Source organism: Delphinapterus leucas, chromosome 12 (genome assembly GCF_059928025.1).
Source record: "Delphinapterus leucas isolate spDelLeu-1000000601 "Yukka" chromosome 12, BTC_Dleu_Yukka2, whole genome shotgun sequence".
NCBI lineage: Eukaryota > Metazoa > Chordata > Mammalia > Artiodactyla > Monodontidae > Delphinapterus > Delphinapterus leucas.
This window is the reverse complement of record NC_143140.1, coordinates 21,043,899-21,070,399: the sequence shown is the minus strand read 5'-3', so window position 1 is coordinate 21,070,399 and position 26,501 is coordinate 21,043,899. Positions and strand designations below refer to the sequence as shown.

Genomic DNA, 26,501 nt, shown 5'->3' with positions numbered 1-26,501 from the left:
CGGGCGCCGCGTCCGCGTTGAGGAGGGGCGGGAGAGGTTTGGAGGTGGGCTTTGGGGTGGGCGTGGGGATAGGGGGGACTTGAGGGTGCGAGGTGAGGCCGGGCTGTGCGGGACCCGCCAAGCAGGTGGGGGCGTGCGAGTGGAGTTGTTAAAGGATTAGGGATGGAGGAGGACTGGGGGACGCGGGGAGAAGGAAAGTCCTCGGAAAACAAATCTGGAGCCCGGCGGCTGGGAGGGGGTTGGGCGGAGGGGAGGTTGGCCGAAAGGTGGGGGATTGGGAAGTTAGGATGAGAACGAGTTCGGGAGGGGTTGCTTTGGGAGATCAGGGAAAGAAGGATGGGAGCGCCTTGCAGGAGGATCTAGAGAAGGGGTTCGGAGTTATTAGAAAGCTCTAGGGGCCTGCAGACACTGAAGATGGGAAAGGAGGGACGGGGCAAGAAGGGGAAGGAGGCTGTGAGGCTCTTTGTAGCCCTGGAATTAATAAATGATAGGAAGTTAAGACTGATTAGAGTGGAACGGCTCTTTGGTGCAGGCTGTGAAATTTTTACACATCCTTCAGAGATGGGATGAGAGGAGGGGAGAGTTGGCAAAAAAAAAAAGAAGTGCCTTCTTGGCATCGGTGAATCGGAGTGGGTGCTCAGATACTTGGCGTTTTAAGTCGGCAGGACCGCGGGGTAGTGTTTAACAGTAGTGAAGAGCACGGGTCCAGTTCACCTGAGCTTAATCCCCTCTCACTGACTTCCACCTGAGCTTAACCCCCTCTCACTGACTTCCACCTGAGCTTAAACCCCTCTCATTGATTTTCACCTGAGTTTAAACCTCTCATTCACTTTGTGGCCTCAGACAAACCACAACTATCAATTAGTAACAAATTGGGTATTAAGCAGGAGAGTCATGCTCTCTGATCTCTGTGTCAAGTTTCAATAGGTTTCTCTAACGGGGGCAACAAAAATGAAAGCAGGATATCAGTTAGGAGGCTGTTGTAGAAGTTCAAGTGAGAAAAGATGGTGGCTTGGACCAGGGCAGTTGCAGTGGGGATGGTAAGAAATCATCAAATGTGGAGTATATTTTGGAGATAAAACAGCCTGGTTTTACAGATGGTTTGGTTGTGGGATGTGAGAGTAAGAAGGAATCCGGGATGATCCTTAGATTTGTGAAATGGATAATTTAGTAGATGGAAATGCCATTTAATGTGATCAGAAAAATAGGAAAGAGTGGGTAGGAGTAGAAAGGGGATAGATCATGATTTTGTACTGGCATGTAAGGTTGAAATGATGTTTAGATACCTAGCTGGAGTTGTCACATAGGAAGGTGAATATATGAATCCGAAAGGCAGGGTAAATGAAGTCTAGGTGAGATCACCTAAGGAGAGAGTGTAGATAAAAGAAAAGAGGGCCAAATATGTGGTGCCTTGTGTACTCCAACCTTTAGAGGTCAGGAAGAGGAGGCAGATTGAACAAAGAAGACTGGGAAGAGACAGCCAATGAGGTAATGAGAAAACCAAGAAGGCAGGTGGCTATGGAAGTTAAGTAAGAAAAGGGAGTGTTGTAGGCAGGAGGGACTGGGCAGTCTCGTCCAATGCTGCTGGGGGGTCAGGGGTGAAGAGGACAGAAAATTGGTTCTTGGATTTCACCAGGTTGAATGTCACTGTCTCTTTTGACAAAAGCTATTTCAGTGGAATGGTCGGGATGAAAACCTGACTAGTGTGGATTCAGAAAAACATTGTTGGAAAGGAAGTAGAGATGACATTCTAGATTATAAATTACTCTTCGAAAACTTTTACTGGAAAATTGGAGCGGAGAAATTGGGTTGTAGATGCAATAGGCCATGGAGTCAAGCAGCAGCTTTACTAGAACCTCTTTGTTGATTGGAATGATCCTGTAGAGAGGGCAGAATTGCAGGAGCACAGTCCTTGAGATGGAAAGGAGTGGGAAGGAAGACAGGTGAAAAGTTTAGCTCTAAAAAGGAGCAGAAATGCTCCTTCAGTTTTAGTAGGGGGAGCGCCACACTATGGAATAGATGCACATGGAGATGGCTTTAAAGATGAGGTAGTTCTCATCGATGGTTGGTATTGAAATATTGAATAGGTCCCTCAACCAAGAGTCAGAAAACTTGTAGTCCATTTCCAGTTTTACTAACTTAGGTCTGTGACCTTAGATAAATTGTGATCTTGGGTAAGTCACTTTGTTTTTCTGGGTCTTAGTTTCCTTAATCTATGCAAAGAAAGGAGTGATTTCCCAGGGTTCCTTCCAGTGCTAAATTGTTATGTAATCTTATTAAACTATAGTAGTTCATTTGTTTTTGTTTGTACTTCGTAAAAACATTATTAGTTATTATTCTAATAGTTGTCTTACCTCATCTTTATCCATTTCTTCCTTTCATGTTTTGGTCTAATATTTCATGCATTTTCTTTTTTCTTTAACTTGTTAACTTTTGTTTTCCTGTTTGCTTGTTTGAACAGTTTTTCTGGCAGCCACTGACAGCCAGGCAACAGTGTTCTTAGAAGGACTAATGACTAATTTTATAAAGGAAAATTTTCACAAGTGTCTAAATTTACATTTTCTAGGAAGGCTTAGATCTTTGGGTTGCTATATTTTCTAAGGAATGCTTGTTTGTTGTCATGAAGGTTTGTAACATAATATGGGATTAGAAATACCTACCTTATTTCAGCATAGATCCTAAGTAATCAGAAGTTTGGCAAAGGTAACAAAATGTTCTCTAGCATTCCTGGGACTATTCTTCTCCTTTTTTTTAAATTTAATTTTTTATTTTATATTGGAGTATAGTTGATTTACAATGTAGTGTTAGTTTCAGGTGTACAGCAAAGTGATTCAGTCATACATATATCCATTCTTTTTCGGGTTCTTTTCCCACATAGGTTATTACAGAATATTGAGTAGAGTTCCCTGTGCTGTATACTAGGTCCTTGTGGATTATCTGTTTTATATATGGTAGTGTGTATGTGTTAATCCCAAACTCCTAATTTATCCCTCGCCCACACAACGTTTCCCCTTTGGTAACCATAAGTTTATTTTCTATTTTCGAAGCCTATGAGTCTGTTTCTGTTTTGTAAATAAGTTCATTTGTATCATTTTTTTTTTAGATTCCACATATAAGTGAGGTCGTATGATACTTGTCTTTCTCTGTCTGACTTATTTCACTTAGTATGATAATCTCTAGGTCCATCCATGTTGCTGCAAATGGCATTATTTCCTTCTTTTTATGGCTGAGTAATATTCCATTGTATATATGTACCACATCTTCTTCATCCATTCCTCTGCTGATGGACATTTAGGTTGCTTCCATGTCTTGGCTGTTATAAATAGTGCTGCAGTGAACATTGAGGCGCCTGTATCTTTTTGAATTATGGTTTTCTCCACATGTATGTCCTGGGGGCTGTTCTTGAATTTATCACTTTTAAAGTGTTCTCGTGTAATTAACATGTAATATTTTCAGGGAATATATAAAGGATACATACATAATTTATTGTGACTGTTTTTTCTAATCGTCTCTCTTTGATGGAAGAGCCAGATGCTGCCCTAAAAGAACTCATAGTGTATTTTTGCTCATTTTAGTTTCCTCATTGTCTAAAATGGCGTCTGTATCATCAGTAATTTTTGTTGACTGAATAAGTGTATGAATTGAATAGTAGTTTCATGAACTTTGGAAAAGTGATTGCCTATATCAGGTTGTCTTGAAAGGTCGAGAATAATTGTTAAAAATAATTAGCCTAAAGATGACTTATATTTGCTGTTAAAGATATAGATCTGACCATATGTATTTGTCTCTTCTACTTGGAGACAACATTAAAATCATATTAAAGAAAAAAAGAGAATAAACCTATAACATTGTAAGAATGATAGAATACTCTCAGTAGACGAGAGATTACAACACATTTCTGAAACATGAAAGAAATGACGGGTGGAATAGAGTAGAACAGAACTATGTCCCAAGATATTCAAGAGGGAACTGCAGCAAAGAAATATTCTGATATATCCAACAGAGTCTCAGAGTATCTTGGGATTTAAAAAGTCAGAAAAGAAAATTGAAAATGGGGAGGAAGAATAATTAAAAAACTATAAATGGAATAGTTGTGCCTCCTTTTCCACCCAAGGTCATGCACAGCGACCGTCAGTGTAATACTCTCTGCCCTTCACCCCTCACTCTCTTTCCCATCAAAAAACATAGAAGTAATTTCTTCTGGAAATAAAAACAAAGATGACACTAAAGAAGAAGTAGAGTTGCCATGGTGGACATTTGTGTTTGGAGATAATCCCTCCTCATTGCTAACTTTTAGGGAGTCCCCAGCATAATGGCTGATTCTTTGCTGTTCCTCCTAAAGCAACGTGTGCCTGTCAGGAGGCCCCGCTCACATGTACATGGTTTCCATTCATTCTTTTTCTTCTTTCCTAAATATCAGTGGGTGACTAAAAATTATCTTCAAAGAAACAAAATCAGCAGTGTATAAAAAAACCTAAGATGAACAAACTGAAAAACTGTAACTGTGTGAAACGAAGATAATTTCTGGATCAGAAGAGACCTTAAAACAAACAAAATGTCTATTTAGTGTTCTCGGGAAAGAGAATGTATTGCCTCATTAAAGCAAGAACAGAATAATTATTTTAAAAAATCAGAACAAGAAAGAGTTCTTGCAAATTAAGATGTTTGCACAAATTAAAAAAAAAATTCCTGGATGATTTAGAAGATAGATTGAGTAAATGTCTTTGAAAATAGTCCAAAAAGACAAAGAGAGCAAGTCTGTTATTTAACCAGTAGAAATTTCAAAAAGAGTAAAGGAAGAGTCAGTTATCAAAAAAGAAACCTAAGAACATTTCTCGTGCTTAAAGACACAAGTTTCCAGATTAAAAGGAAGAGGGAAAGAAAAGGGCAACACAATGAAAACAGAACCACACCTACGTACATCATTGTGACATTTCAATATAGCAAGAGGGAAAATCCTAAAAGTTCCTAGGGAGTTTAAAAAAAAAAAAAAGATTACCTATGAAGAATGAGAATCAGATGAACATAACTAGAGTGTGAACTCCATAAGGGCAGGGATCTTTCGTTGTTTTTTCATTACTGTTGCATAGTGAGAACTCAAAAGTATATGTTGAGTAAAAGAATGACTGTCACATCTCATAAGCAGCTTTGAGGGTTTAGAAGACAGTGGAGCAGTGTCTCCAAAGTTCTGAGAGAGTCACTTAGAATTTGGAACCTATGAAAACTATCAAGTATGAGGCAAAATAAAGACATTCTCAGGCATGCAAAGACTCAGAACTTTTACCTCGGATAACCCTTTCTGAAGAAGCTACTTGAGGATATGGAGCAGTAAATACAATGAAAACTAATAAAGACGATGACATGGGCCACTAGAAATGGTAGATTAACTCAGAAGTACAGTAAAAGTTATTCCAGAATGACAGTGGTGCAGCGGGTAGAAAGTCATTGGTTTACATTAGAATAGGAAATTACTGGTCTCCAAGAAAAATGTCTTTTAGGAGGAAGAATAATGGATTTCAGGCTATAGATAGAATGACTAAGAAACTGATAGATATCAGTGATGTGATAAGAAGGATGCTTTTTCCTCTCAAGAAAAAAGGACAATTAGGAATTCTAGAGAAAAACCTCTGTGTAACCAACATGTAGTTGCATGTTGCAGCCATTTAAAATGAGGTGTGAGTTAAATCCTCATCTTTCATAGTCTAAAATTGCTAATTCAAGAAATAGTATAAGCACAGTACTATATATAAAATAGATTAGCAACAAGGACCTACTGTATAGCACAGGAAACTATACTCAATTTTTGTAATAACCTATAAGGGAAAAAAATATGAAAAGGAATATATATATATAGATAGATACACATAAGTGAATCACTGTGCTGTACATCTGAAACTAACACAATATTATAAATCAACTATACTTCAATAAAAAAAATAGTATAAGCAAAAAGTATAAGCCATTAAAATAGTTGTCCCAGGAAACAGGATTTGGATAATGGGGCAATGGATATTTCCTTTTTTTTTTTTTTTAAATATGTATATGTTTGGGGCAGGGGTTGGGGAGAGAGCTAGTGTTGGTGTATATGAGATGAATGGCAGGTAATGTTTTTGTGGATTCTTACCCTTCGCAAGAAAAAGTTAGGTGGGACCCCTGACTTACATGGGATAGGTCTTAGGGAGCTACTGCTGCTATGTGCATATAAACAGAAATAATCTTCATCCATATCATATAATCAACTTTTAATTATACTGTTAAAACTGAAAGTCTTTAACAAAGAGTATTAATCAGAATTTACTGAGCATCTTGTATGTTTGAATTGTAATATACAATTATTGATATTTACCAAGTGCTTATTGTGTGATAGTTATTGAATTATCCCATTTAATTGTCACAACAATTCTTTAAGGAAGTTACCATTATTATTTCCACTTTACAGATGAGAAAATTGAGATTTAGATTTAGATTGAGAAGTTAGGTGGCTTCTCCAGGTTTGCACAGCTAATAAGTGATGGGGCCACTTAATTGCTTTAATCCATCATCCTTTTTTCCTAGACAGTTTTTTAAATGTGTAAATATTTTCTGTCATGATTGCAAAGTGAAAGATTCAGACTGATTTATATATTTTTTAATATTAGTACTTGTTGCTGATTTCAGATCAGATAGCTAATTGTAACAGAGACTGAGATTGCCAGGCACTAATAATCTACCAGGAAGTAAAACAAAATTCTAAGATTGTTTGCTTGATTTTGAAAAAATCTTTTTTGTTAAGGAAAATTTGAAACAATATGAAAGCAGAGGTAGAATAGTGAAGCTGCAAGTCTCCACAGTTTTTACATAGTTTTATTAACTCATGGCCAGTCTTATTTAATCTCTACTTTTACCTCCTTCCCCTTGGATTATTTTGAAGCAAACCCCAGACATTATTTAATTTTACCTATAAATATCTCAACATCTACCTCTGAAATATAAGGACTCTTTAAATAAAGTAACCACAATATCATGATCTCACCTAAAGCAATAGCAATTCCTTAATGTCATTAAATATCCAGTCAGTGTTTAAATTATCTTATAATTTTCTTTTATATAATTTGTTTGAATCAAGATTGAAGCAAGGCTCATAGATTGCAATTGTTTGTTTTCCTTAAGACTTTTAAAAAATATAGAAATCCTCTCGCCATCTCTTCTTTTCCTGCTTGCAATTTATGCGTTAAAGAAGCCAGTTTGTCCTATAGGATTTGCCACAGTGTGGATTTTGCTAATTGCTTCTTTGTACCTCTGTCCCCTGTATTTTCTATAAATTGTCATTTCGGTTTAGAAGTTTGACCAGAATCAGATTTTATTTTTCTTGTAGGAGGAGCACATTACTTCAGAGGTATCTTTGTCCTATCTGGAAGGCACACAGTGTCTGATTATTTCTTTTCTATGGTGTTAGCAGCCATTAGTGAGCACTGTCTACTTTCATTATTTCATTAGTGGCTACAAAGTGGCAGTATTCTAATTCTGTCATTCTGATATTCCCTTTTTAATTTATTAGCTAGAATAATTCTGTAAAGAAACAAACTTTTTGGCCAACCTAATACTTCCCCTTATTTACTGTTTTGTTATTTTAAGATACAGCTCTTAACAGTATAGGTAGGATACATGTTTGATTTTTTTCTCTTTATGTATCAATTTCATATGAATGAGTTGGTTGCCTAGTGTCTTTCAGAGGTAACTAATTAGTTTTTAAAAAATAACATATGACCTCATGAATTTAAACATATTTGATGTGTCTTAATCCTTTGCTGATATAATTCTTATTGATGATGCAATTGTCCCACTGTTGGCTAGTCGGAGCTTCTTGGAGTGCGCTCCCGAGCCCTTTTGATGCTCCATCAGGAGTGCCTCACAGCTTTCTTGCTCTCTAGTATGACCAAATTTCTAGATTCTTAGATTCATCTTGTATGTTTCCTCTCTTAGATGTGGAATAAGACGTTTTACAAGGAGTTCTAGTTTCTTTTAAGGGAAACGGTATTTAGACACTACATTTGAGTGCTGGGAATGTTTGTTGCTATTAATTTGTTTCTCGCTTCTAGGGTTTTTCAGTGGACAGAGCTGGGAAACTGTTTTTTTTTTTAAATGTAAAATCCATTATAAATTCATACTGATACTCAAAATTCACATTTTGGGCTCCAGAATTTTAAAACTCGTATTGGCTTATACTTGTTTGTTTTAGAAAATTCTAATACCTAACCGAACCAATGTAATTACTTGTTTGCTTTATCTCACAGTGCACATGTAGTAGCCTGAGAATAACAATGCCAACAATGTGATTATTGAAACTAGTTTTTAGAAAAATTTTGTAACTTTTTGTCAGTAGGATATATCTCACTAGGGATTGTGTTTTAAAGTCATTAGAACTGGTTAATCTGTGTGGTTTTGCCACCAACTGTATATATAGTTACATTTATTTGTTTCATTTTCTTTGGATTCATAGGAAATGCTTTTTAAAAATCTAATTTCTAAAAATTATTATTTCCAAAGTTGAGTCTACAAAAGTTATAGATAAAGAAGTCTAACTCCTATCCCTGTCCCTGAACTCTGCTTCCTGCTTTCCTCTACAGCTATACTGTCCAATCAGCTAACCACTAATGCATGTGGCTTTTAACATTTAAATTAATTAAAATTCAGCATAATTAAAAATTAGTTCTTCATTCACACTTGCCACATTTCAGGTGTTCAGTAGCTACATGTGGCTAGCTATCATACTGAACAGGTTTTAGAACATTTCCATTCTTGCTGAATGTTCTGTTGGACAGCCCTGACCTAGAGAACCCATTGTTTGTTCATTATTTAATTTGTTCTTCTACTTTTCAAAAATATAAAAAGTTGTGTATATAAATTTATAACCCTCCTTCTTCATTCAATGGTAGCGTACTATACGTGCTTTTCTCCCTCTTCCTTTTCTTAATATATTCTAGAGATCACTTCAGACTGCAGAGAATATACAGAGGTAATCCGCATTCCTTTAATAGCTTCATAGTACTGTACTTCACTGTGTGGAGGTTTACAGTGTATGCAGCCAGTTCCCTATTGATGGTCATTTTGATTGTTTTAGTCCTTTGCCACTACAAAAGTGCTACATGAATAGTAGTAGTGCTACCTTGTGCATGTGTCATTTTCATTTATTACTAGTATATACTTTTAACACTAATTTCATCAGTGGGCTTTTCATTTCTTGTAAATATTAAGAACAATTATAATTATAAAAGTAATCCAATTCCAGACGTTATTTTGGTATATTATGTATACCTTGGTTTGCAGTTCTTTTCAGTTCCTGAGTTCAGTTAAAAAGAATACTCAGTGTTTTCAGTATTTTTCAATGACTGTGTGTAGTTGAGATCATATTTATACACCAGTTTGAATTTTTCTTTTTACTGTAATAGTATAAGCATCTTCGTTGTTAACACAAACTTTCTGTAAACATTTCTAACAGTTGCATGATACTAGGCTATATTGATTTTTTTCAATACTTTCCTTAACTTTGTTAGTTATTTTGCAGTGGTTAGATTAGGTTGCTTCCTTTTTTGGTTTTGTTTTTTTAATTGTACTGCATTAAATATTTGTGCATAAACTTTCCCCCTATTTTTAGGATAATTTTCTTGGTATCCGGCAATGGAATTATCAGATCAAAGGTTAAAAGCATAATTAAAGTTTTAATATATTTTGCCAACTTTTTTCCCAGTATTTTCTTGACAGCCATTCTGGAAGCATTGAGTGTTGAGAAATCTGTGATAATTTGAAAGGTTTAAAAATGGTATCTGAGGTTGAATGTTATTTTGTGCCTGTAGTTTGTATTGCTTGCTGTGGATCTTAACATGTATTTGCCCATTTATCTTTGGACTTCATATTTTTCTTATGGCATGATATGAGGTATTTATTGTTAAGGGTGGTAACCATTTTTCTGTCATGTTGCAAATGTTTTTTCATCAAGTGCTTTAATTTGATTAGTTTTTTTACATACTTTCAGTTTTACATTTTTATGCAATTTTAGATATTTTTCTTTGGTTTTGTTAGCAGTCTTGTCCTTTACCACCATCCCCCAACACCCCACCCCCCCAGAAAAGAAAGAAATTGGTGATTTGATCATAATTCACCTGTTAAAAATCAGCACTTGTGTTTATTTTAAATCTTAAGATTCAAGGGAGTCAAGTGCAGTTAACATTTATTCAGAAGCAAGTATATGTCAGGTACTTTACATGTTCTTTATCTAGGCTATGACAGTTTGTCTTTTCTCCAAATACTGTAAACAACTGTGTGAAAATATAGATGAATTAAATTACAGCCTCTTTTAAAAATTATAAGCAGTATATTATTTTGCTTTTAGTATATTTCATTGTAATTAACTGTAGAAATCTATTTCATGAAATATGATGAGTTTCCTTCCCCCTTCCTTAATTGTAGGGGAAAAAGTGTATTTTCTGGTCCCTCCTGTGAATTGTGGACCACAGATACAGAGAGAAAACAAATTGCACATACATGAATATTATTCCCGGGATCTGAAGACTCTAAAAAATGCTCTTCAGGATTGCCATGGATTTTTCTGAAGAAAAGAATCTGTGAAATTATGTGAATAGAGGCCATTTTTCAAAGCCATGGGGGAAAGAGAAAGAAGTCCAGGTACTGGTAAAGAAAGTAAGGCAGGCAGACATTATTACTCTTACTGTTCATCTGATTTTGGAGCTACACCACAGTCTTCTGGCCGGTCATCGCTGGCCCATCCGTCCTCACCGGCAAGTATTAAGGGAAAAAATCCTAAAAAACAAATTTCAGACAGCCAAGTGCGTCATCAAGGTGAGCATCCTTTAAAAAAGTCCAGTAGATCTAGAAAATTCATTTTGAATGCTTAAGGAAAACATGTATGAATGAAACTCTTCTATTAATATGTATATGGATATGTGCATGGAAATGGGATGATTTACATTTAGAATAGGATATATTTTTATAAATGTTGCTTATGGTACTGTGTATTATCCTTTGTTATATTCAAAGTCATACGGTATACCAAAGAAAGAACCATAACTGAGGCTTCTCATTTTGTTTTCTCTTGTTCCTAAATAAATGATTATCTTGGAGTTTGTGAGGTACTGTAAAGGCAAAAAAACCACAAAAAGCCCCACAAAACACGTGGACCTTCTTTTATCTTCAATTTCAAAAAGTAGTGAGAAGCATTGATATAAAGTGGTTAAGGGGCATTTTTATAGATTGGGTAAAATTACTTTCCCTACTTACTACAAAAGTTCAAATTCAGCCTAGAATTGGAATTTGGGGCTTGGGTCCACCAGTCTGTTTTCTATTAAGCTGTGTTATAATGGAAACAACATAAATCATTACAAATAATTTTTCTTACTAAAATGTTACTAGTCTGGAACTAGTTATTAATATATATTTGACTAGATAATGTTCTAGAAATCTCTTCTTCATCTTAATAAATCCCTGGTCAAGAAAACCCTGATGTACTTAGTAACAAAATATGTAAGGAGTATGAGTATATCATAGAAAAGTAAGCTAAGGTAAATGAGGTTTTATAATATACGTTAATAAATACAGCACAATATAACAGCAGTAGCTTAGAATGGTAAGATTGCAAGGCAGGGAGTGGTAAGTTTGGGAGATGAAAAGGAAAACAGGGGCAAGGCAATGAAACACCTGGAATCTTGTGTTAAGATATTGACTGTTTCTGTACAGGAGAATAGTTAGCTATTGAAAAGTTTTAATCAGGAGTTTGATTAAATTTGCCTTTACAGATTTTTACTTTGAAAAGTAACATTTGCTTTTTTAGAAGAGTGTATGTTCCTTTTGAAAGCAGCCCTCTCATGGATCCCTGATCTAGCTTCCCAGGGATGTTGCTACTTTGAACAATTTGGATGCATTTTCTTCTTCTGTTTGTCTGTTTGTTTGTCCTGCAAGTACAATGCTGCAGGTTTCTTAGTCTCTTCCTCCAAATCTGTCTCAGTGCAGTTTTCTTGTTTTGATTTTGTGGCTGAGAGCATGATCTGATATTAAACTTTTGCTATATAATTAAGAACAAACAGACCTTAGGGTTGAACCTTAGAAAATGACTATTTATTCCCAAGAAATCATTTACATACCTTGGGAATTACTGGCAAGAATACTTTTTCACTTGTTACCCAGAAGCAGTTTAGGAGGCTACCCAATTAAGGAGTCAGAACTTCTTACGCCTTATCTTATTTAAGAAGATAATTGAGAAAAAGCTATGAGAAACAGTCCTAATATCACCCAGAAAAATTTCGGTTATTGTCTTCAATCTGACTTGTACTGTTTTCTGCTTTGCATTATCTTTTGAATTAAAATCTGTGGTAATTTGTCTACCTTAGATCAAACAACATAACCAAACTGATAACTTTCCTTAAACACTAAGTTAATTCCTTTTGTTTTAAGTCACAATTATCAGTGTAGACTAAATTAAGGAAAGAACAAGTGTGATTAAAAAAGCATCTTTAACACTTGAATTTGTGGAATTTCATGTTTGATAACATATTCTTCCTCCTTTTAAATTTCAGCATGCTTTATTTGTGCTCTATCAGAAGTAAAATTTGTGCTCTATCAGAAGTTATATGATAATAAAATTTAATAATTTATACATCTTTGTGTATTAAATATTACATACTTATTCTGTTTCTTGTTTTATCAGTAATATAAACACTGAGTTTTTGGTAGATGCATAGTTTATCTTTGTTACATGTTTTTTAAATGAGTCATACCATAATTTTAACACCTGACGGAAGGAAAAAAGCAGTTATTTGCCCACCCTCTTTTTGGTGGTGACTTAACAAGGGGGAGATGAAGAATGATATACACAACGATAAGTCATCTTTGTTCTGACTCCTGTTAGCCCTGTATTTCATCTTGATAGTTTTAAAAATGAAAGAGGTAGATGAACGCTAAGAAATATTTTTGAGTTCTGGTTAAGTGTACTTTGTTTGTAGATGTACTAATAGAATATGCTAAAAATCAATGTTCAGGTTTTTAGGATGTGAAAAGTTGGTTGTGGAAGCCCTTTCTGTCTGGCTAAATTGTTCAATAAAATATTAGTGGAAAATTTTTATCCTGATTCATATAATATCTAGGCTTTAACTTTTCAAATTAAGTTTCCATTTGTATGAAGTCTTGTTTGCTGAGCAATATAATTTTATACATAAAAATCAGAGATTTGGAATGATTAACATTCATCCTTATGTACAGTCATTTTTATGTATAAAGTTTCTGTCACTCCAAGAGCTGAATACATATTCTATAATAGCATATAGATACTAAAACTCTATTAATTCAGTATGTTGGGAAAGAAAGAGAATTGAAATGATGGGTGCTCCAATTTAAAACTGGAGCAATCTCTCCAATGGAAATATAATGCAAGTCACAAATGCAAGCCACATACGCAATTTTTTACTGCCACATTTAAAAAGAAAAGCAGGTGGAATTAATTTTAATAATATATTTTATTTAACCCAACATATCCAAAATATTATCATTTCTAAATATAGTTAATATAAAACATAGTGTGTGGAATATTCTGCATTCCTTTTTTTTTTTAAACTAAGTGTTTGAAATCTGGTATGTATTTCATAGTTACGGGGTATCTCAGTTTGGACCACCCACATTTCAAGTTTCTCAGTAGGCACATGTGGCTAGTGACTACTATATTGGATAGCATAGTTTCAGAGTTACAAGTGGGTTTTCCCTCATTTCTTTTTATTACCACTTCCTTTCATATATTCAAGCATTTTTAGAGCTGCAATCCCAAATCAGTTACACATTCAAAATAGCTTCTATAAAACTTCCATCTCTTTAATGAAACTTTATAGTGTTAAATTGTAAATATTACTCTTACCCTTGTTTACATAATGAAATCAGGGTATCCATGGCTGGTAAAATGGGTAGGGAAACATTGGATTTTCTAGTTTTTCTTCATTTTTTTTTCCCTCTGGAATGCATTTCCTTCTTGAAAAAATGCAGTCACCTTGGAGGTTAAAGTTCGTTATTCTCAGCTGTGGCAGACTTACAGATGCCTCTTTTAAAGGGCAGGTGCTCTGTATATCGAGGCGTAAGTTTAATGAACTTTTAGTAAAAAGAAAAAAAAAATTCCAAATTTTTGTGAAATACTGTGATTAATGTGTATTAGTTAACTTTAAAGATTTCACATGCTTGTACTTTTTAGGGTGGAGTTTTTTGTTTATCTTGTTCTTAAATTATGCCAGATGTTTTTGATTTGAACATCACACAAAAGAAAGCCTCTGAGAAAGCATTTAGAATCACACCTGTACTGCTGAAGTGTTTTCTGTTTCCAATCACTGATACCTGGGATTAAGTTTTTGTCGCTGACAGAGTATATTTGTTGGAGAACTTTCTGTTTTACATGCAAACTTCAGTTAATCCTCACGACAACAAATGAGTTGTTATCCTCATTCTGTGGGTAGGGAAGATAGACCTGGAAAAGGTTTAAGTTGAAATTGCTCAAGGATTTATTAAGTGGTAAATCTGAGTCCCAAATCTTCTTGCTGTCATGTTGTCATCCTCTTTCCCCAAATAAAGATTTCTAACTAATTAAAAAAAACCCATACATTTCCACATTTTAAATAATGATCCCAAATATCTTGGCACAAATGACTTGAATATCACAATATTTTGTCCAGTATTTATTAGGCACCATGCTAGTGCTGACGGTGCCTATGTTCAAATGCTGGCTGGCTGTCTTATCTGTAAAGTTAAAAATGGTAAAATAATTCCCTATAAACTATGGGGATATTATTTTGCTGGATCAGAATATAATTCTTGAACTTTCTTAAAAGATTTCAAACCCTTCTTATAAAACCGTTATATTAAGAGCTCTAGGTAAAACCTGATATTTAATTAAATATTGTAAAATCATTTTTTAAGGAAACAGTGTTGTGGATCCACTTGTGTTAGGATGAGTAAATAATACTACATCTGGTACAGCTTTCACTTTACATTATTACTGTTTCTTTTTTAGTCCCTAGGAAACCAAACCCTAAGGGTCCACCAAACAGAAGGGGAGTCCCAGTGGGATTTCACTCCCAGGGCCTCAATAGGGAGCCACTTCGGAAAGATACTGATCTTGTTACAAAACGGGTTCTTTCTGCAAGACTGCTAAAAATCAATGAATTGCAGAATGAAGTAACTGAACTCCAGGTCAAGTTAGCTGAGCTGCTAAAAGAAAATAAGGCTTTGAAAAGGCTTCACTATCGGCAGGAGAAAGCCCTGAATAAGTTTGAAGATACAGAAAATGAAATCTCACAACTTATTGCTCGTCATAACAATGAGATTACAGCACTCAAAGAACGCTTAAGAAAATCTCAAGAGAAAGAACGGGCAACTGAGAAAAGGGTGAAAGATACAGAAGGTGAACTATTTAGGACAAAACTTTCCTTACAGAAACTGAAAAAGATCTCTGAAGCTAGACACCTACCTGAACGAGATGATTTAGCAAAGAAACTCGTTTCAGCAGAGTTAAAATTAGATGACACCGAGAGAAGAATTAAGGTAAAATTTCTACAGTTTCTAATTGTGCTGTTTTGTGTTATTCTTCATTGGGCATTTAATGTGCTCTTTTAAGACTGCTTATTGCAGTTCTGCATTGCTTGGAAATGAAAACTTTTTTTGGTATTATCTTTCTGAGTAAGAGATTAGGAAAAACTTAAGATTTTATCTTTAAGAGCAAGATGTAAAAGATTGTATACATTAATGGGCCACATGTTAATGGATATTTAATTCCATGGATCTTGGCCATTTGGGGGAAATACACTATTTGATTATGTGATTGTTTCTCTAAAATTGAAAATGATACTATAAGAGCTATAGTGTAGAAAACTGACATTTTGGGGCCATTGTATAAGAAATGCCACATGAATAATACTTTCTGTTTTTATTTCTTTGAACATTTGTGAAAGATATATTTTGGAACAGGGTGTGCCTCTACTCCCCCAAATAAAAACTGATGTGAGAGGTGGGTGGAATGATGTTAATAGTCTGAGAATACAGCAGATCTTATAAAAATATTTTTTTCTTATAATTAGAGAGGAAAAGAGTACTACCCCATGACTGTTATATGGAAAACTTATATTAGATGCTACCTGTGAGATACATACACACACACACACACACACACACACACATATCTCAAATCAAATAGTGTATTTTCCGCAAGTGACTAAGATCCACGGAGTTAAACATCCACTGAAATGTGGTGCTCTGTGTGTCTGTGTGTGTCTGTGTGTGTCTGTGTGTGTCTGTGTGTATCTGTGTGTATCAAACAGAAGCCCTGAGTCAGGGCTTAGAATTACTTAGAATTGACAAAGTAGTTTAGAAAGCAAAGGTAGGGAAAAAGTATGAGAATAATGCCTGCTGTGAGAGCTCTCTGAGCAAGGGCAAGTCAGAACTATAAATAAACTAGCTTTCTGCAGTGTATTAATTAGATGTTTTTAGTACATGGTATGATAATAGCACTTCTTAGTCTGTGTAGTATGCCAGGCTCAATCTACCAATGCCATGCCCAGAGACAGTGGCTTATTAAATGGAGTGTATATCAGTGACCAGAAAAAGTGCCTAGCTTATTCTCCAAAATTAGCAATCATTAACTTCTGTTTCAGTGCACAGAAGATATCTTATTGTATAGGTTCCACCAGTGATCAACTCGAACTTCAGAGCAACATACGAAAACTTTTTTTTAAGGACCATTTACCTATGTAGTGGGGTGGGGGTAGGGATGGAAGCAACTATTGTCATAAACAAATAGCTGACATTTTAATTATTTTTAAAGGGAAGTATAAAATGTGCCACATAATGGATTTTAAAATTAGGAACCAAGAGCACAGAATGCTAATTAATAAGTATGGTTGAAAACAACCCACACCTCTGTGCGTGTTTATATAAAACTAGAGAGAGCACGGAGTTACAGTACGCACGCATGCACACACACACACACATATACACATAACTGCAGTTCTCTCTTATAGCCAGTTATGAAGGGGGTTGATGGAGTGGTAGAGGAGGGAAGAGAAAGAAGGAAGAGAGGAAAAATGGAATAAGTCTGTGGTTTCTGAGTTGTAGATGGAGTTGAATTATGTGGCTACCCACTTGAGAGCTGAAAATCAGTCATCTGTGATGATAAGTCTTTGAAATACTTGTTAACTGTATAGTGTCCTCAATTCTTACTTTTTTTTCTTAGTGGAGTTAAGAAATTTAAAAAAACTTTATTTTTGGTTAATTGTAGGTTGACATGAAGTTTTAACAACATTATGTAGAGAGATCGCATAGATCCTTCATCCAGTTTCCCCAGTGGTAACATATAGCATACTTAGAATATAATATTGCAGTTAGGAAATTGGTAGTAATACATTGATACAACTCATCAACCTTATTCAGATTTCACCAGTTTTACCTGGACTTGTGTTTTTGTGTGTGTGTGTGTATGTGTGTGTATTTAGTTCTATGCAATTTTATCACATGTGTAGATTCATGTGACCATCACCGTGGTCAAGGTGCAGAACAGTTCCATCACAGGGAACTTGTGTTACCAACTTATAGGCACAGTTACCTTCCTGCCTTCCCCAGCTCTCTGATCTGTGGCATCCACTGATCTGTTCACCGTTTCTATAATTTCATCATTTTAAGAATGTAATATAAATACTGGAATCATACAGTATTTAACCTTTTGCGGTTGGCAGATTTCATTTTTTCCCTTGAGCTCCATCCAAGTTGTTGCATATATCAATAGCTTGTTCCTTTTTTTATTCCCAGGTAGTATTCCATGGCATGGATATACAACAGAGTGTTATGGTATATCCCGTTGAAGGGCATTTGGATTGTTTGCAGTTTTTAGCTATTACCTAATAAAGCTGTTATGACCATTCATGTACAGATTTTTGTGTGAACATAAATTTTTATTTCTCTGGAATATATGCATGAAAGTATACTTGATGGATTGTACGATAAGCACACGTTTTGTAAGAAACCGCCTTTCTCTTTTGTAGAGCAGCAGTACCATTTTACATTTTTACCAGCAATGTATAAGTGACCCACTTTCTCCACATCCTTGCCAGCATTTGGTGTTATCACTTTTTAAAATTTTACCCATTCTTACAGGTTTTTAGCACTATCTCTTGGTCTTAACTTGCATTATTCCTAATGGCTAATGATGTTGAACATCTTTTTATATGCTTATTTGCCATCAGAAGATCCTATTCATTTTGTTTGTTTTTTGCCTATATTTCTCATTGGATTGTTTGTGCTTTTACTGTTGAATTTTGATAGTTCTTTATATATATACTAAATGCAGGTTCTTCGTCAGATACGTGGTTTGCAAATATTTTCTCCCAGTTTGTAGCTTGTCTTTTCATCCTCTTCACAGGGTCTTTCAGAAGAAAGGTTTTAAATTTTGATGTGGTCCAGTTTATCAGATTTTTCTTTCATGGATAGTGCTTTTTAGTGTCAAGTTAAGAATTCTTTGCTATCCCTGGCACCCTTTGTCTGTAGCTCCAAAGATTTTGTACTGTGTTTTTATCCAAAAGCTTTATGGTTTTATGTTTTAAAGTCCATGATTCATTTTGAGTTAATTTTTGTATAAGTTGTGAGGTTTAGGTCGAGGTTCATTTTTTTTTTCCCCACCTTTTAGTGCCCAGTTGCTCTAGTACCATTTGTTGAAAAGGCTGTTCTTCCTCCACTGAATCTGGCACCTTTGTCAAAAATCAGTTGGGCATATTTTTGTGGGTCTATTTCTGGATTCTTTATTCTACTGATATATGTGTCTGTCCCTCTGACGATACCACACTCTCCTCATTACAGGCTACATAGTAAACCATATATATATGATTATGGTAGAGGGATTCATCTCATGTTATGCTTTGTTTTTAAAATTTTACCTATTTTAGCTACTCTGGGTCCTCTGCCTTTCCAAATGAACTTTAGAATAAACTTGTCTCTGTCTACCAACACCTTCCTGAGATTTTGATAAGAATTGCATTAAACATGGATCAATTTGTGGAGAATTGACATCCTTATTATGTTGAATCTTCCAATTTTTAAAATATATTTATTTTTTATTTTTTTATTTTGGCTGCACTGGGTCTTAGTTGCGGCACATGGGGTCTTTTAGCTGCAGCATGTGGACTCTTAGTTGTGGCATGCGGACCCTTAGTTGTGGCACGCAAACTCTTAGCTGCGCCATGCAAACTCTTAGTTGCGGCATGTGAACTCTTAGTTGCAGCATGTATGTGGGATCTAGTTCCCCGACCAGGGATCGAACCTGGGCCCCCTGAATTGGGAGCATGGAGTCTTACCCACTGGTCCACCAGGGAAGCCCCGAATCTTCCAATTCTTGAACACAGTATATTTCTCCATTTTTGATAACTTTCATCATCATTTTTTAATTTTCCGGATTCAGATTGAAACAGGTTTTGTTAGATTTATACCTAAATATTTCATTTTGTTTGAAGCAACTGTAAATAGTCTCAGTTTTTTCTGGATGAGAAAATTATTTTTGAACTTTTATTTTCAAATTTCAAAGCTCATTTTTATTGCAAAAATCATTTTCACAAGGGGTTATGACTATTTAATGCACATAAAGGAATGGCTTAGCTTTAGAAGTTTACTCTCAAGTTTCAGGAATGTTAAGTTTATTAGCTCCAAGCCTCAAAGTTTGTTTGGGAGATCTAAACTGCTTCATTTCTGTTGTAAATTATATTGGAATCAACATTTAATACGTTATTATGAACCTACTCTCAAATCAATCTCAAGTCAGCTGTCATATCAAACTAGCTCTCTTATGAATGGAGGAGCCTCTGCAACCCACCTGAGGGTAATTATTCTCTGCTTTTTAGATTACCTTTTCATACTTCCTAAAGTTTTGATACTTCCTAAAATTTTCATTTTGAAAGAAAATTATCTTTCATAATCTCAGTAATCAATCCAGAATTCGAAATATTTACTATTGAGTGTCTTAATTTAGTGTGAAATTTAGCTTTTGTTAGCTTTTGTTCTCATGCCTCATTCAGTTTTTCAAATTTTATTTAACACTAAGTTAATCTTTTTTCTTCAGACTCGGTACCATTGACTTTAAGGGTAAGGGAGGAATCTAGGAGCTCAATTGTGGTGTTTCATTTTGCAAATTAACTAAAACCTGAGAAAGTCCCGAGTGTCCCTTGAAATTGCAGTAAAATCCTAGTAGTGCTGTCTTTAAGTTTTGTGCTATTCTTTACTAAGGATGACTATCTGTACGGTGTTGTTTGTTTATTTTAGGAATATGTCCTTAAGCTGGAGTTTGTGACAGGCAACTTTGTTTATTTGTTTATAGATTGCCTTATCCCAGAAAGGATTTCAGGCCACAATTCTTATTCCCCTTGTGTTACATTTTCTTCCTGGTGGGGGGCGAGGGGCGGCGGGGAAGCATTCTTCAAGGTTACCTCTAAATAGTTGAGCTGTGAAAAACTTCCCTCTTCACCCTCTGTAAGTTGGATACAAGTTTATTTTGTTAGTTGATGGAAGTGACAGAATGCATAGTCTGAGTAATTTAAGAGTACTGTGGTTTAGAAGTGGACACATGGTTAGACAAACAACCTTTTAAAATACGAGTAGGGACAGTCAATCACCCATAGCAGTTGTTTTTCACCAGCCTTGTGCCCCGTGGTCTGCCGGATCCTGGGCCTTATACCAGGAATGAAGAGCTGCTTGATAGGGTTAAATTTGTTGAGCTCTGTACAAAGGTACAGACAGCTGAATCAGACTACATGTTTATTTCTTTATTTAGGGTTGGCTTTATACCTTCATTTAGGCTTTTACTTCAATAAGTTTATTGAGTAGGGTCCTCTCAAAGTAGCAGCCCCAGTTAAATATGTTTATTTTAATATTAATAGCTATATATATTAATATTTAAATAAAACTGCAACAAATTGTAAAAAAGCTGCAAAAAACTGTTAAAGTGCTAACATTTGCAGCAGTAAAATATTTTTAGTTATATAATGCAGTGATTCTCAAATTTTTTGGTCTGAAGACCCTTTTATACTCTTAAAAATTATTGCAGATCCCCCCCCCCACCGTTACCACAGGAGCTTTTGTTTATATGGCTATACCTATTGATATTTACCATATTAGAAATTAAAATTGAGAACATTCAAAAATATTTCTTAATTTATTTAAAATAAACAATAACTCACTAAATGGTATCATGAAATCTTTTAATGCAAAATATCTATTTTCTAAACCCAAAATAAATTGGGACAAGAGTGGCATCATTTTATTGATATATATTTGCAAATTTCTTCAGTGTCATACTTAATAGAGGACAGCTGGGTCCTCATAGCTGCTTCTGCATTCAATCTGTTGCAATATGTTGTTACGGTTGATAAATAAAAGAAAATTCAGCCTCACACAGATGTCTGTAGGAGTTAGAAAATGGAGGAATATTTAAAAGCTTTTCAGATAACTGGATATTCTTTGATACTACATCAGAACTTAGTAAGTGGTGTTCTCAAAGGTTTGTTGCAATGTGGAATCTAAAACCATGTCAAAGAATTTTTTGTGCTCTGTCACCTTAAAATCCATTGGTCTTCTCCTTTGAATGAATGTTTTACCCATGAGTGATTTTGTAATATCATGGATTAGTCATTTGGAAAATGTTCGTTATTTGGAAAATGTTCGTTCATTGCATTAGGCACACTTTCCAAGTATTGACATGTTTCGTTATATAATATCACATGTTATATAGCCTTTGGAAAGCTCCATCGTACACTCATGACAGTGAGTGAAAATAGCAAATAATATTGTATTATAAAGTAGTTCTGACCTTGCAAACTCCCGAAAGTGTCTCAGAGACATTTAGGGGTCCCTGCACCACTCTTTGAGAATCACTGATTGAATATCAGTGGTTCTTTGTTAGCAACTTCATTAGCGATTCCCCCAGTTTGCAGTTTCTGTTAATGACTGCCAAACTGCACCATTGTTTACCGGGCCTGGAACTGTCCTCCAGTAGGGGCTGAAGGTAAAGGCACCGATTCTGTCCTGTCCCTCATAAGAAAGCCTTACAGCTGGGGTTGCATTCCCGATCTCAGGATGCAGTAGCAGATTAGTCAGAGATATGATCAAACAGTCTGTCATAAAGCAAATATCATGAATTGCTAACTATCATAAGAATCCTTAATCACTAAATGGGAAGTTATCTACTAAGTTTTATGAAAAGATCATAAATGTAATAGCATGCACATAATTATTAAAATACTCCAGTAAGCTGTAGGGCACACATTTTAATGCATTAAAAAATCCAACTCTAGGGCTTTCCTGGTGGCGCAGTGGTTGAGAGTCCGCCTGCTGATGCAGGGGACACGGGTTCGTGCCCCTGTCCGGGAAGATCCCACATGCCCTGGAGAGGCTGGGCCCGTGAGCCATGGCCGCTGAGCCTGCGCGTCCAGAGCCTGTGCTCCGCAACGGGAGAGGCCACAACAGTGAGAGGCCCGCGTACCGCAAAAAAAAAAAACAAAACAAAATCCAACTCTATTTTAACATTAAATTGGCACAGAGTGAATTACCTTGTCAGAAAAATATAATGAAACTGTTAACAAGGCTTTCTCTCCCTTTTTAGAAATTTCTGAAGATTTTGGGGAATGATTTGAGTAGCCTGAATATCATAGAGCTCTAAAATGAAGTTTGAATAGACTTCTTTTTCTTTTGATAGTTTTTCTTGTAACAGATTGGCATTCAAATTCCCTTGGCCCTAGAGCTGCCCTCAAGTAGGTATTTGTTTCTTGTCGATAAAAAAATAATATTGTCCTCCACTGTAAATCATTTTCAAAAGTAAGAATTGATTCAGCTTTGTCTTCCCTTACCCTTTCTAGTTGATTCAGAATGAGAATTGAGCTGTGTAGTGTTGGCTAGGTAGATTCCTTTTCCTGTATCATTCCCTGCCATACCTTACTCCAGTGGCTAGGTCTCTGCTCTAAATGTTTTTTTTGCCCTTTCACCCTCCAGAAACCCAAATCCAGAAGGCCTGCCTTTGCCTCACCTACCTGCTTTGTTTCTTAAAAAAAAAAAAAAAAGAAAAAAATGCTAATTAGGACAGAGTAATGGAGGTCAGACCAGGAGCTCAGCTCGGTTTTTGCCCTATTCTGACGTTGTGCAGCCCTCTTAATGCCCAGATTTTGGTTGCTTTGTTTGCAGAATTAAATGATTCTGAGGCCCCTCTCAGTTCTGAAATCTGAATCAGAGTCTAAATCATGTTTTTAAACCTTTCATGTGTCAAAAGTATTTTTAGCATGGTAAACCATATTTATTAAAAAAAAAATTAAGTCCTTATTAGGCTTATTATTGAAGTTGGAGAAATGAAATATTTCTAATGTTGAAAAAAGGAACTGATTGTGAAATAAAATAGCATTCATTGAGATCCTTAATTGGCTAGATTTTATTATATTATTTGCAAAATTTTTATCATTTTTGGTGGAAGAAGATTTACAGTGAAATTATGAGATCTGTGATTGAAGGGTAAAGTTTAAAACCATTGCAGAGAATAAATTTGGTAGGGTCCTTAGAAACTAACCATTTAGGTAGAACAATTATTACAGCAATTTTGTGTTAATATTTACAGTAAAAACCTTCTATCGAAAAAGTAATAGAAGTACTAAAAAAAGGGCCTAAAAATTCAAATAATACAGAGAGGTATACAGTGAAACATCAGTATCCCTCTATGCTATCCTTTGTAGGTCTCTTCTCAAGAAGTAATCACTGTTAAGAAATCGTCTTTACATGCACAAATTCATACATGTATATGTGTATGTCCGTTTTTTTACTCTCTAACTACAAATGAAAGTGTACCATACACATTGCTTAATATGTGTTTTTTCCACTGAAAGTATATTTTGGTGTTCTTTACATATCATTGTGGATGTATATGTAATATATATATGCGTGTACACTCACATACACATATATTAAATCGGCCTCATTTTTATTTTTCAGGTTTTATTGAGATATAATTGACATATATTACTGTATACATTTAATGTGTACAGCAAAATAGTTTGACTTACATATATTGTGAAATGATTATTGCAACAAGTTTAGTTAGCCTCCATCATCTCATAGATACAATAAAAAGCAAAAATGGTTTTTTTGTTTGTTTTGCTTTTGGTAATGAGTACCCTTTAGATTTGCTCTCTTAAACAACTTTCATGTATATTCTACAGCAGTGTTACCTATAGTCATCATCCTATACATGCATCATATGCCTAGTACTTACTTTGTAACTGGAAGTTTGTACCTTTTGACTGCCTTCATCCAATTCTGCCACTGCCCCCCGCCCTACCTCCACTTCTGGTAACCACAAATCCGATCTCTTTTTCTATGAGTTTGTTTGTTGTTGTTGTTGTTTTTAGGATCATTTATACACACACATACACCCCACAACTTCTTTATCCATTGATGAATAATGGACATCAGTGGATACTAAGGTTGTTTTCATGTCTTGGGCGTTGTAAATATATGCCGCTACAAACATGGGGTGCAGATATCTTTTTGAGATAGTGTTTTCACTTCCTTAGGATATATTCCTAGAAATAGAATTGCTGTATCATATAGTAGCTCTATTTTTAATGTTTTGAGGATCCTCCATACTGTTTCCCATAGTGGCTGTACTAGTTTACAGTCCTACTAACAGTGCACAGGGGTTCCCTTTTCTCCACATCCTAACATTTGTTGTCTCAGTTTTTGATGATGGTCATTCTAACAGGTGTGAGGTGATAACTCGTTGCGGTTTTGATTTGCATTTCACTAATGACTAGTGATGTTGAGCATTTTCATGTACCTGTTTGCCTTTCATATATCTTCTTTGGAAAAAAGTATATTAATGTCTTTTGCCTATTTTTTAATTGGATTATTTGTGTTTTTTGCTATTGAGTTGAATGAGTTCTTTATATATTTTGGATATTATCTCTTATTACATATATTTTTTTCCCATTCTGTAGGTTGTCTTTTCACTTGGTTGTTTCCTTTGCTGTGCAGAAGCTTTTTAGTTTGATGTAGTGTCACTTGTTTATTTTTTTACTTTGTTGCTGTGCTTTAGGTGTCATATCCAAAGAATTATTGCCAACACCCATATTAAGGAGCTTATTTTCAATGTTTTCTTCTAGGGGTTTCATGGTTTTGGGTCTTACATTTAAGTCTTTAATCCATTTCAAGTTAATTTTTGTGAGTGGTGTAATATAGGGGTCTAGTTTCTTTCTTTTATATGTGAATATCCAATTATCTCAGCGCCATTTGTTGGAGAGACTGTCTTTTCTCCACTGAGTATTCTTGACTCCCTTGTCAAATATTAGTTTTGACTGTGTGTGCTTGGGTTTACTTCTGGGCTGTCAGTACTGTTCCATTGATCTCTTTGTTTTTATGTCACTACTGTACTGTTTTAATTACTGTAGCTTTATAGTATTAGCGGGAAGTCAGGATGTGTGTGATGCCTCCTGCTTTTTGTTCTTCTTGAGGATTGCTTTGGCTATTTGGGGTCTTTTGCCATTCATTATAAATTCTAGGATTTTTTTTTCTGCTTCTGTAAAAAAAAAAAAATGCCACTGGAATCTTGATAGGCATTGCATTGAATCAGTAGATGGCTTTGGGTAAGTGTGGACAATTTTAACATATTAATTCATCCATTCCATGAACACTGGATACCTTTCCATTTACTTATATCTTCTTTGATTTCTTTATCAGTATCTTTTAGCTTTCGGAGAAGAGATGTTTCACTTCTTTGGTTAAGTTTATTCCTAAGTATTTTATTGTTTTGATGCTATTGTAAATGGGATTATTTTCTTTCTTTTTCAGCTAATTTGTTAGTGTATAGAAATGCTACTGATTTTTTGTATGTTAATTTTGTATCCTGTAACTTTGCTGAATTCAATGAATAGATCTAACGGTTTTTTGGCTAAAGTCTTTAGGATTTTCTCTATATAAAATAATGTCATCAGCAAATAGAGACAGTTTTACTTCTTCCTTTCTAATTTGGAAATTAGAAATTTTTTTTTTTTTAAGATGTTGGGGGTAGGAGTTTATTAATTAATGTATTTTTGCTGTGTTGGGTCTTTGTTTCTGTGCGAGGGCTATCTCTAGTTGTGGCAAGTGGGAGCCACTCTTCATCACGGTGTGCGGGCCTCTCACTGTCGCGGCCTCTCTTGTTGTGGAGCACAGGCTCCAGACACGCAGGCTCAGTAGTTGTGGCTCATGGGCCTAGTTGCTCCACGGCACGTGGGATCCTCCCAGACCAGGGCTCGAACCCATGTCCCCTGCATTAGCAGGCAGATTCTCAACCACTGTGCCACCAGGTAAGCCTTCAGATGCCTTTTATTTTTTTCTTGCCTGATTGCTCTGGCCAGGACTTCCAGTACTATATTGAATAGGAGTGGCGAGAGTGAGCATCCGGATGTCTTATTCCTGATCTTAGAGAAAAAGTT

The 26,501-nt window shown here is 35.3% G+C and overlaps 1 protein-coding gene across 3 annotated transcripts in view; it reads left to right on the top strand.

The window, feature by feature from the left end:
• Positions 1–26,501, top strand: part of LCA5 (lebercilin LCA5) — a 177,678-nt gene that overhangs the window by 86,031 nt on the left and 65,146 nt on the right. For 2 of the 3 annotated variants that reach the window (XM_089921765.1, XM_089921763.1), the window contains exons 3-4: positions 10,447–10,836; positions 15,035–15,564. In XM_089921765.1, the coding sequence (XP_089777891.1) occupies positions 10,638–10,836; positions 15,035–15,564 (729 nt within the window). In that variant the 5' untranslated portion in view covers positions 10,447–10,637. Of the gene's footprint in view, positions 1–82; positions 10,837–15,034; positions 15,565–26,501 lie in introns of those variants that run through there. The other variant, XM_089921764.1, reaches the window with a different exon arrangement.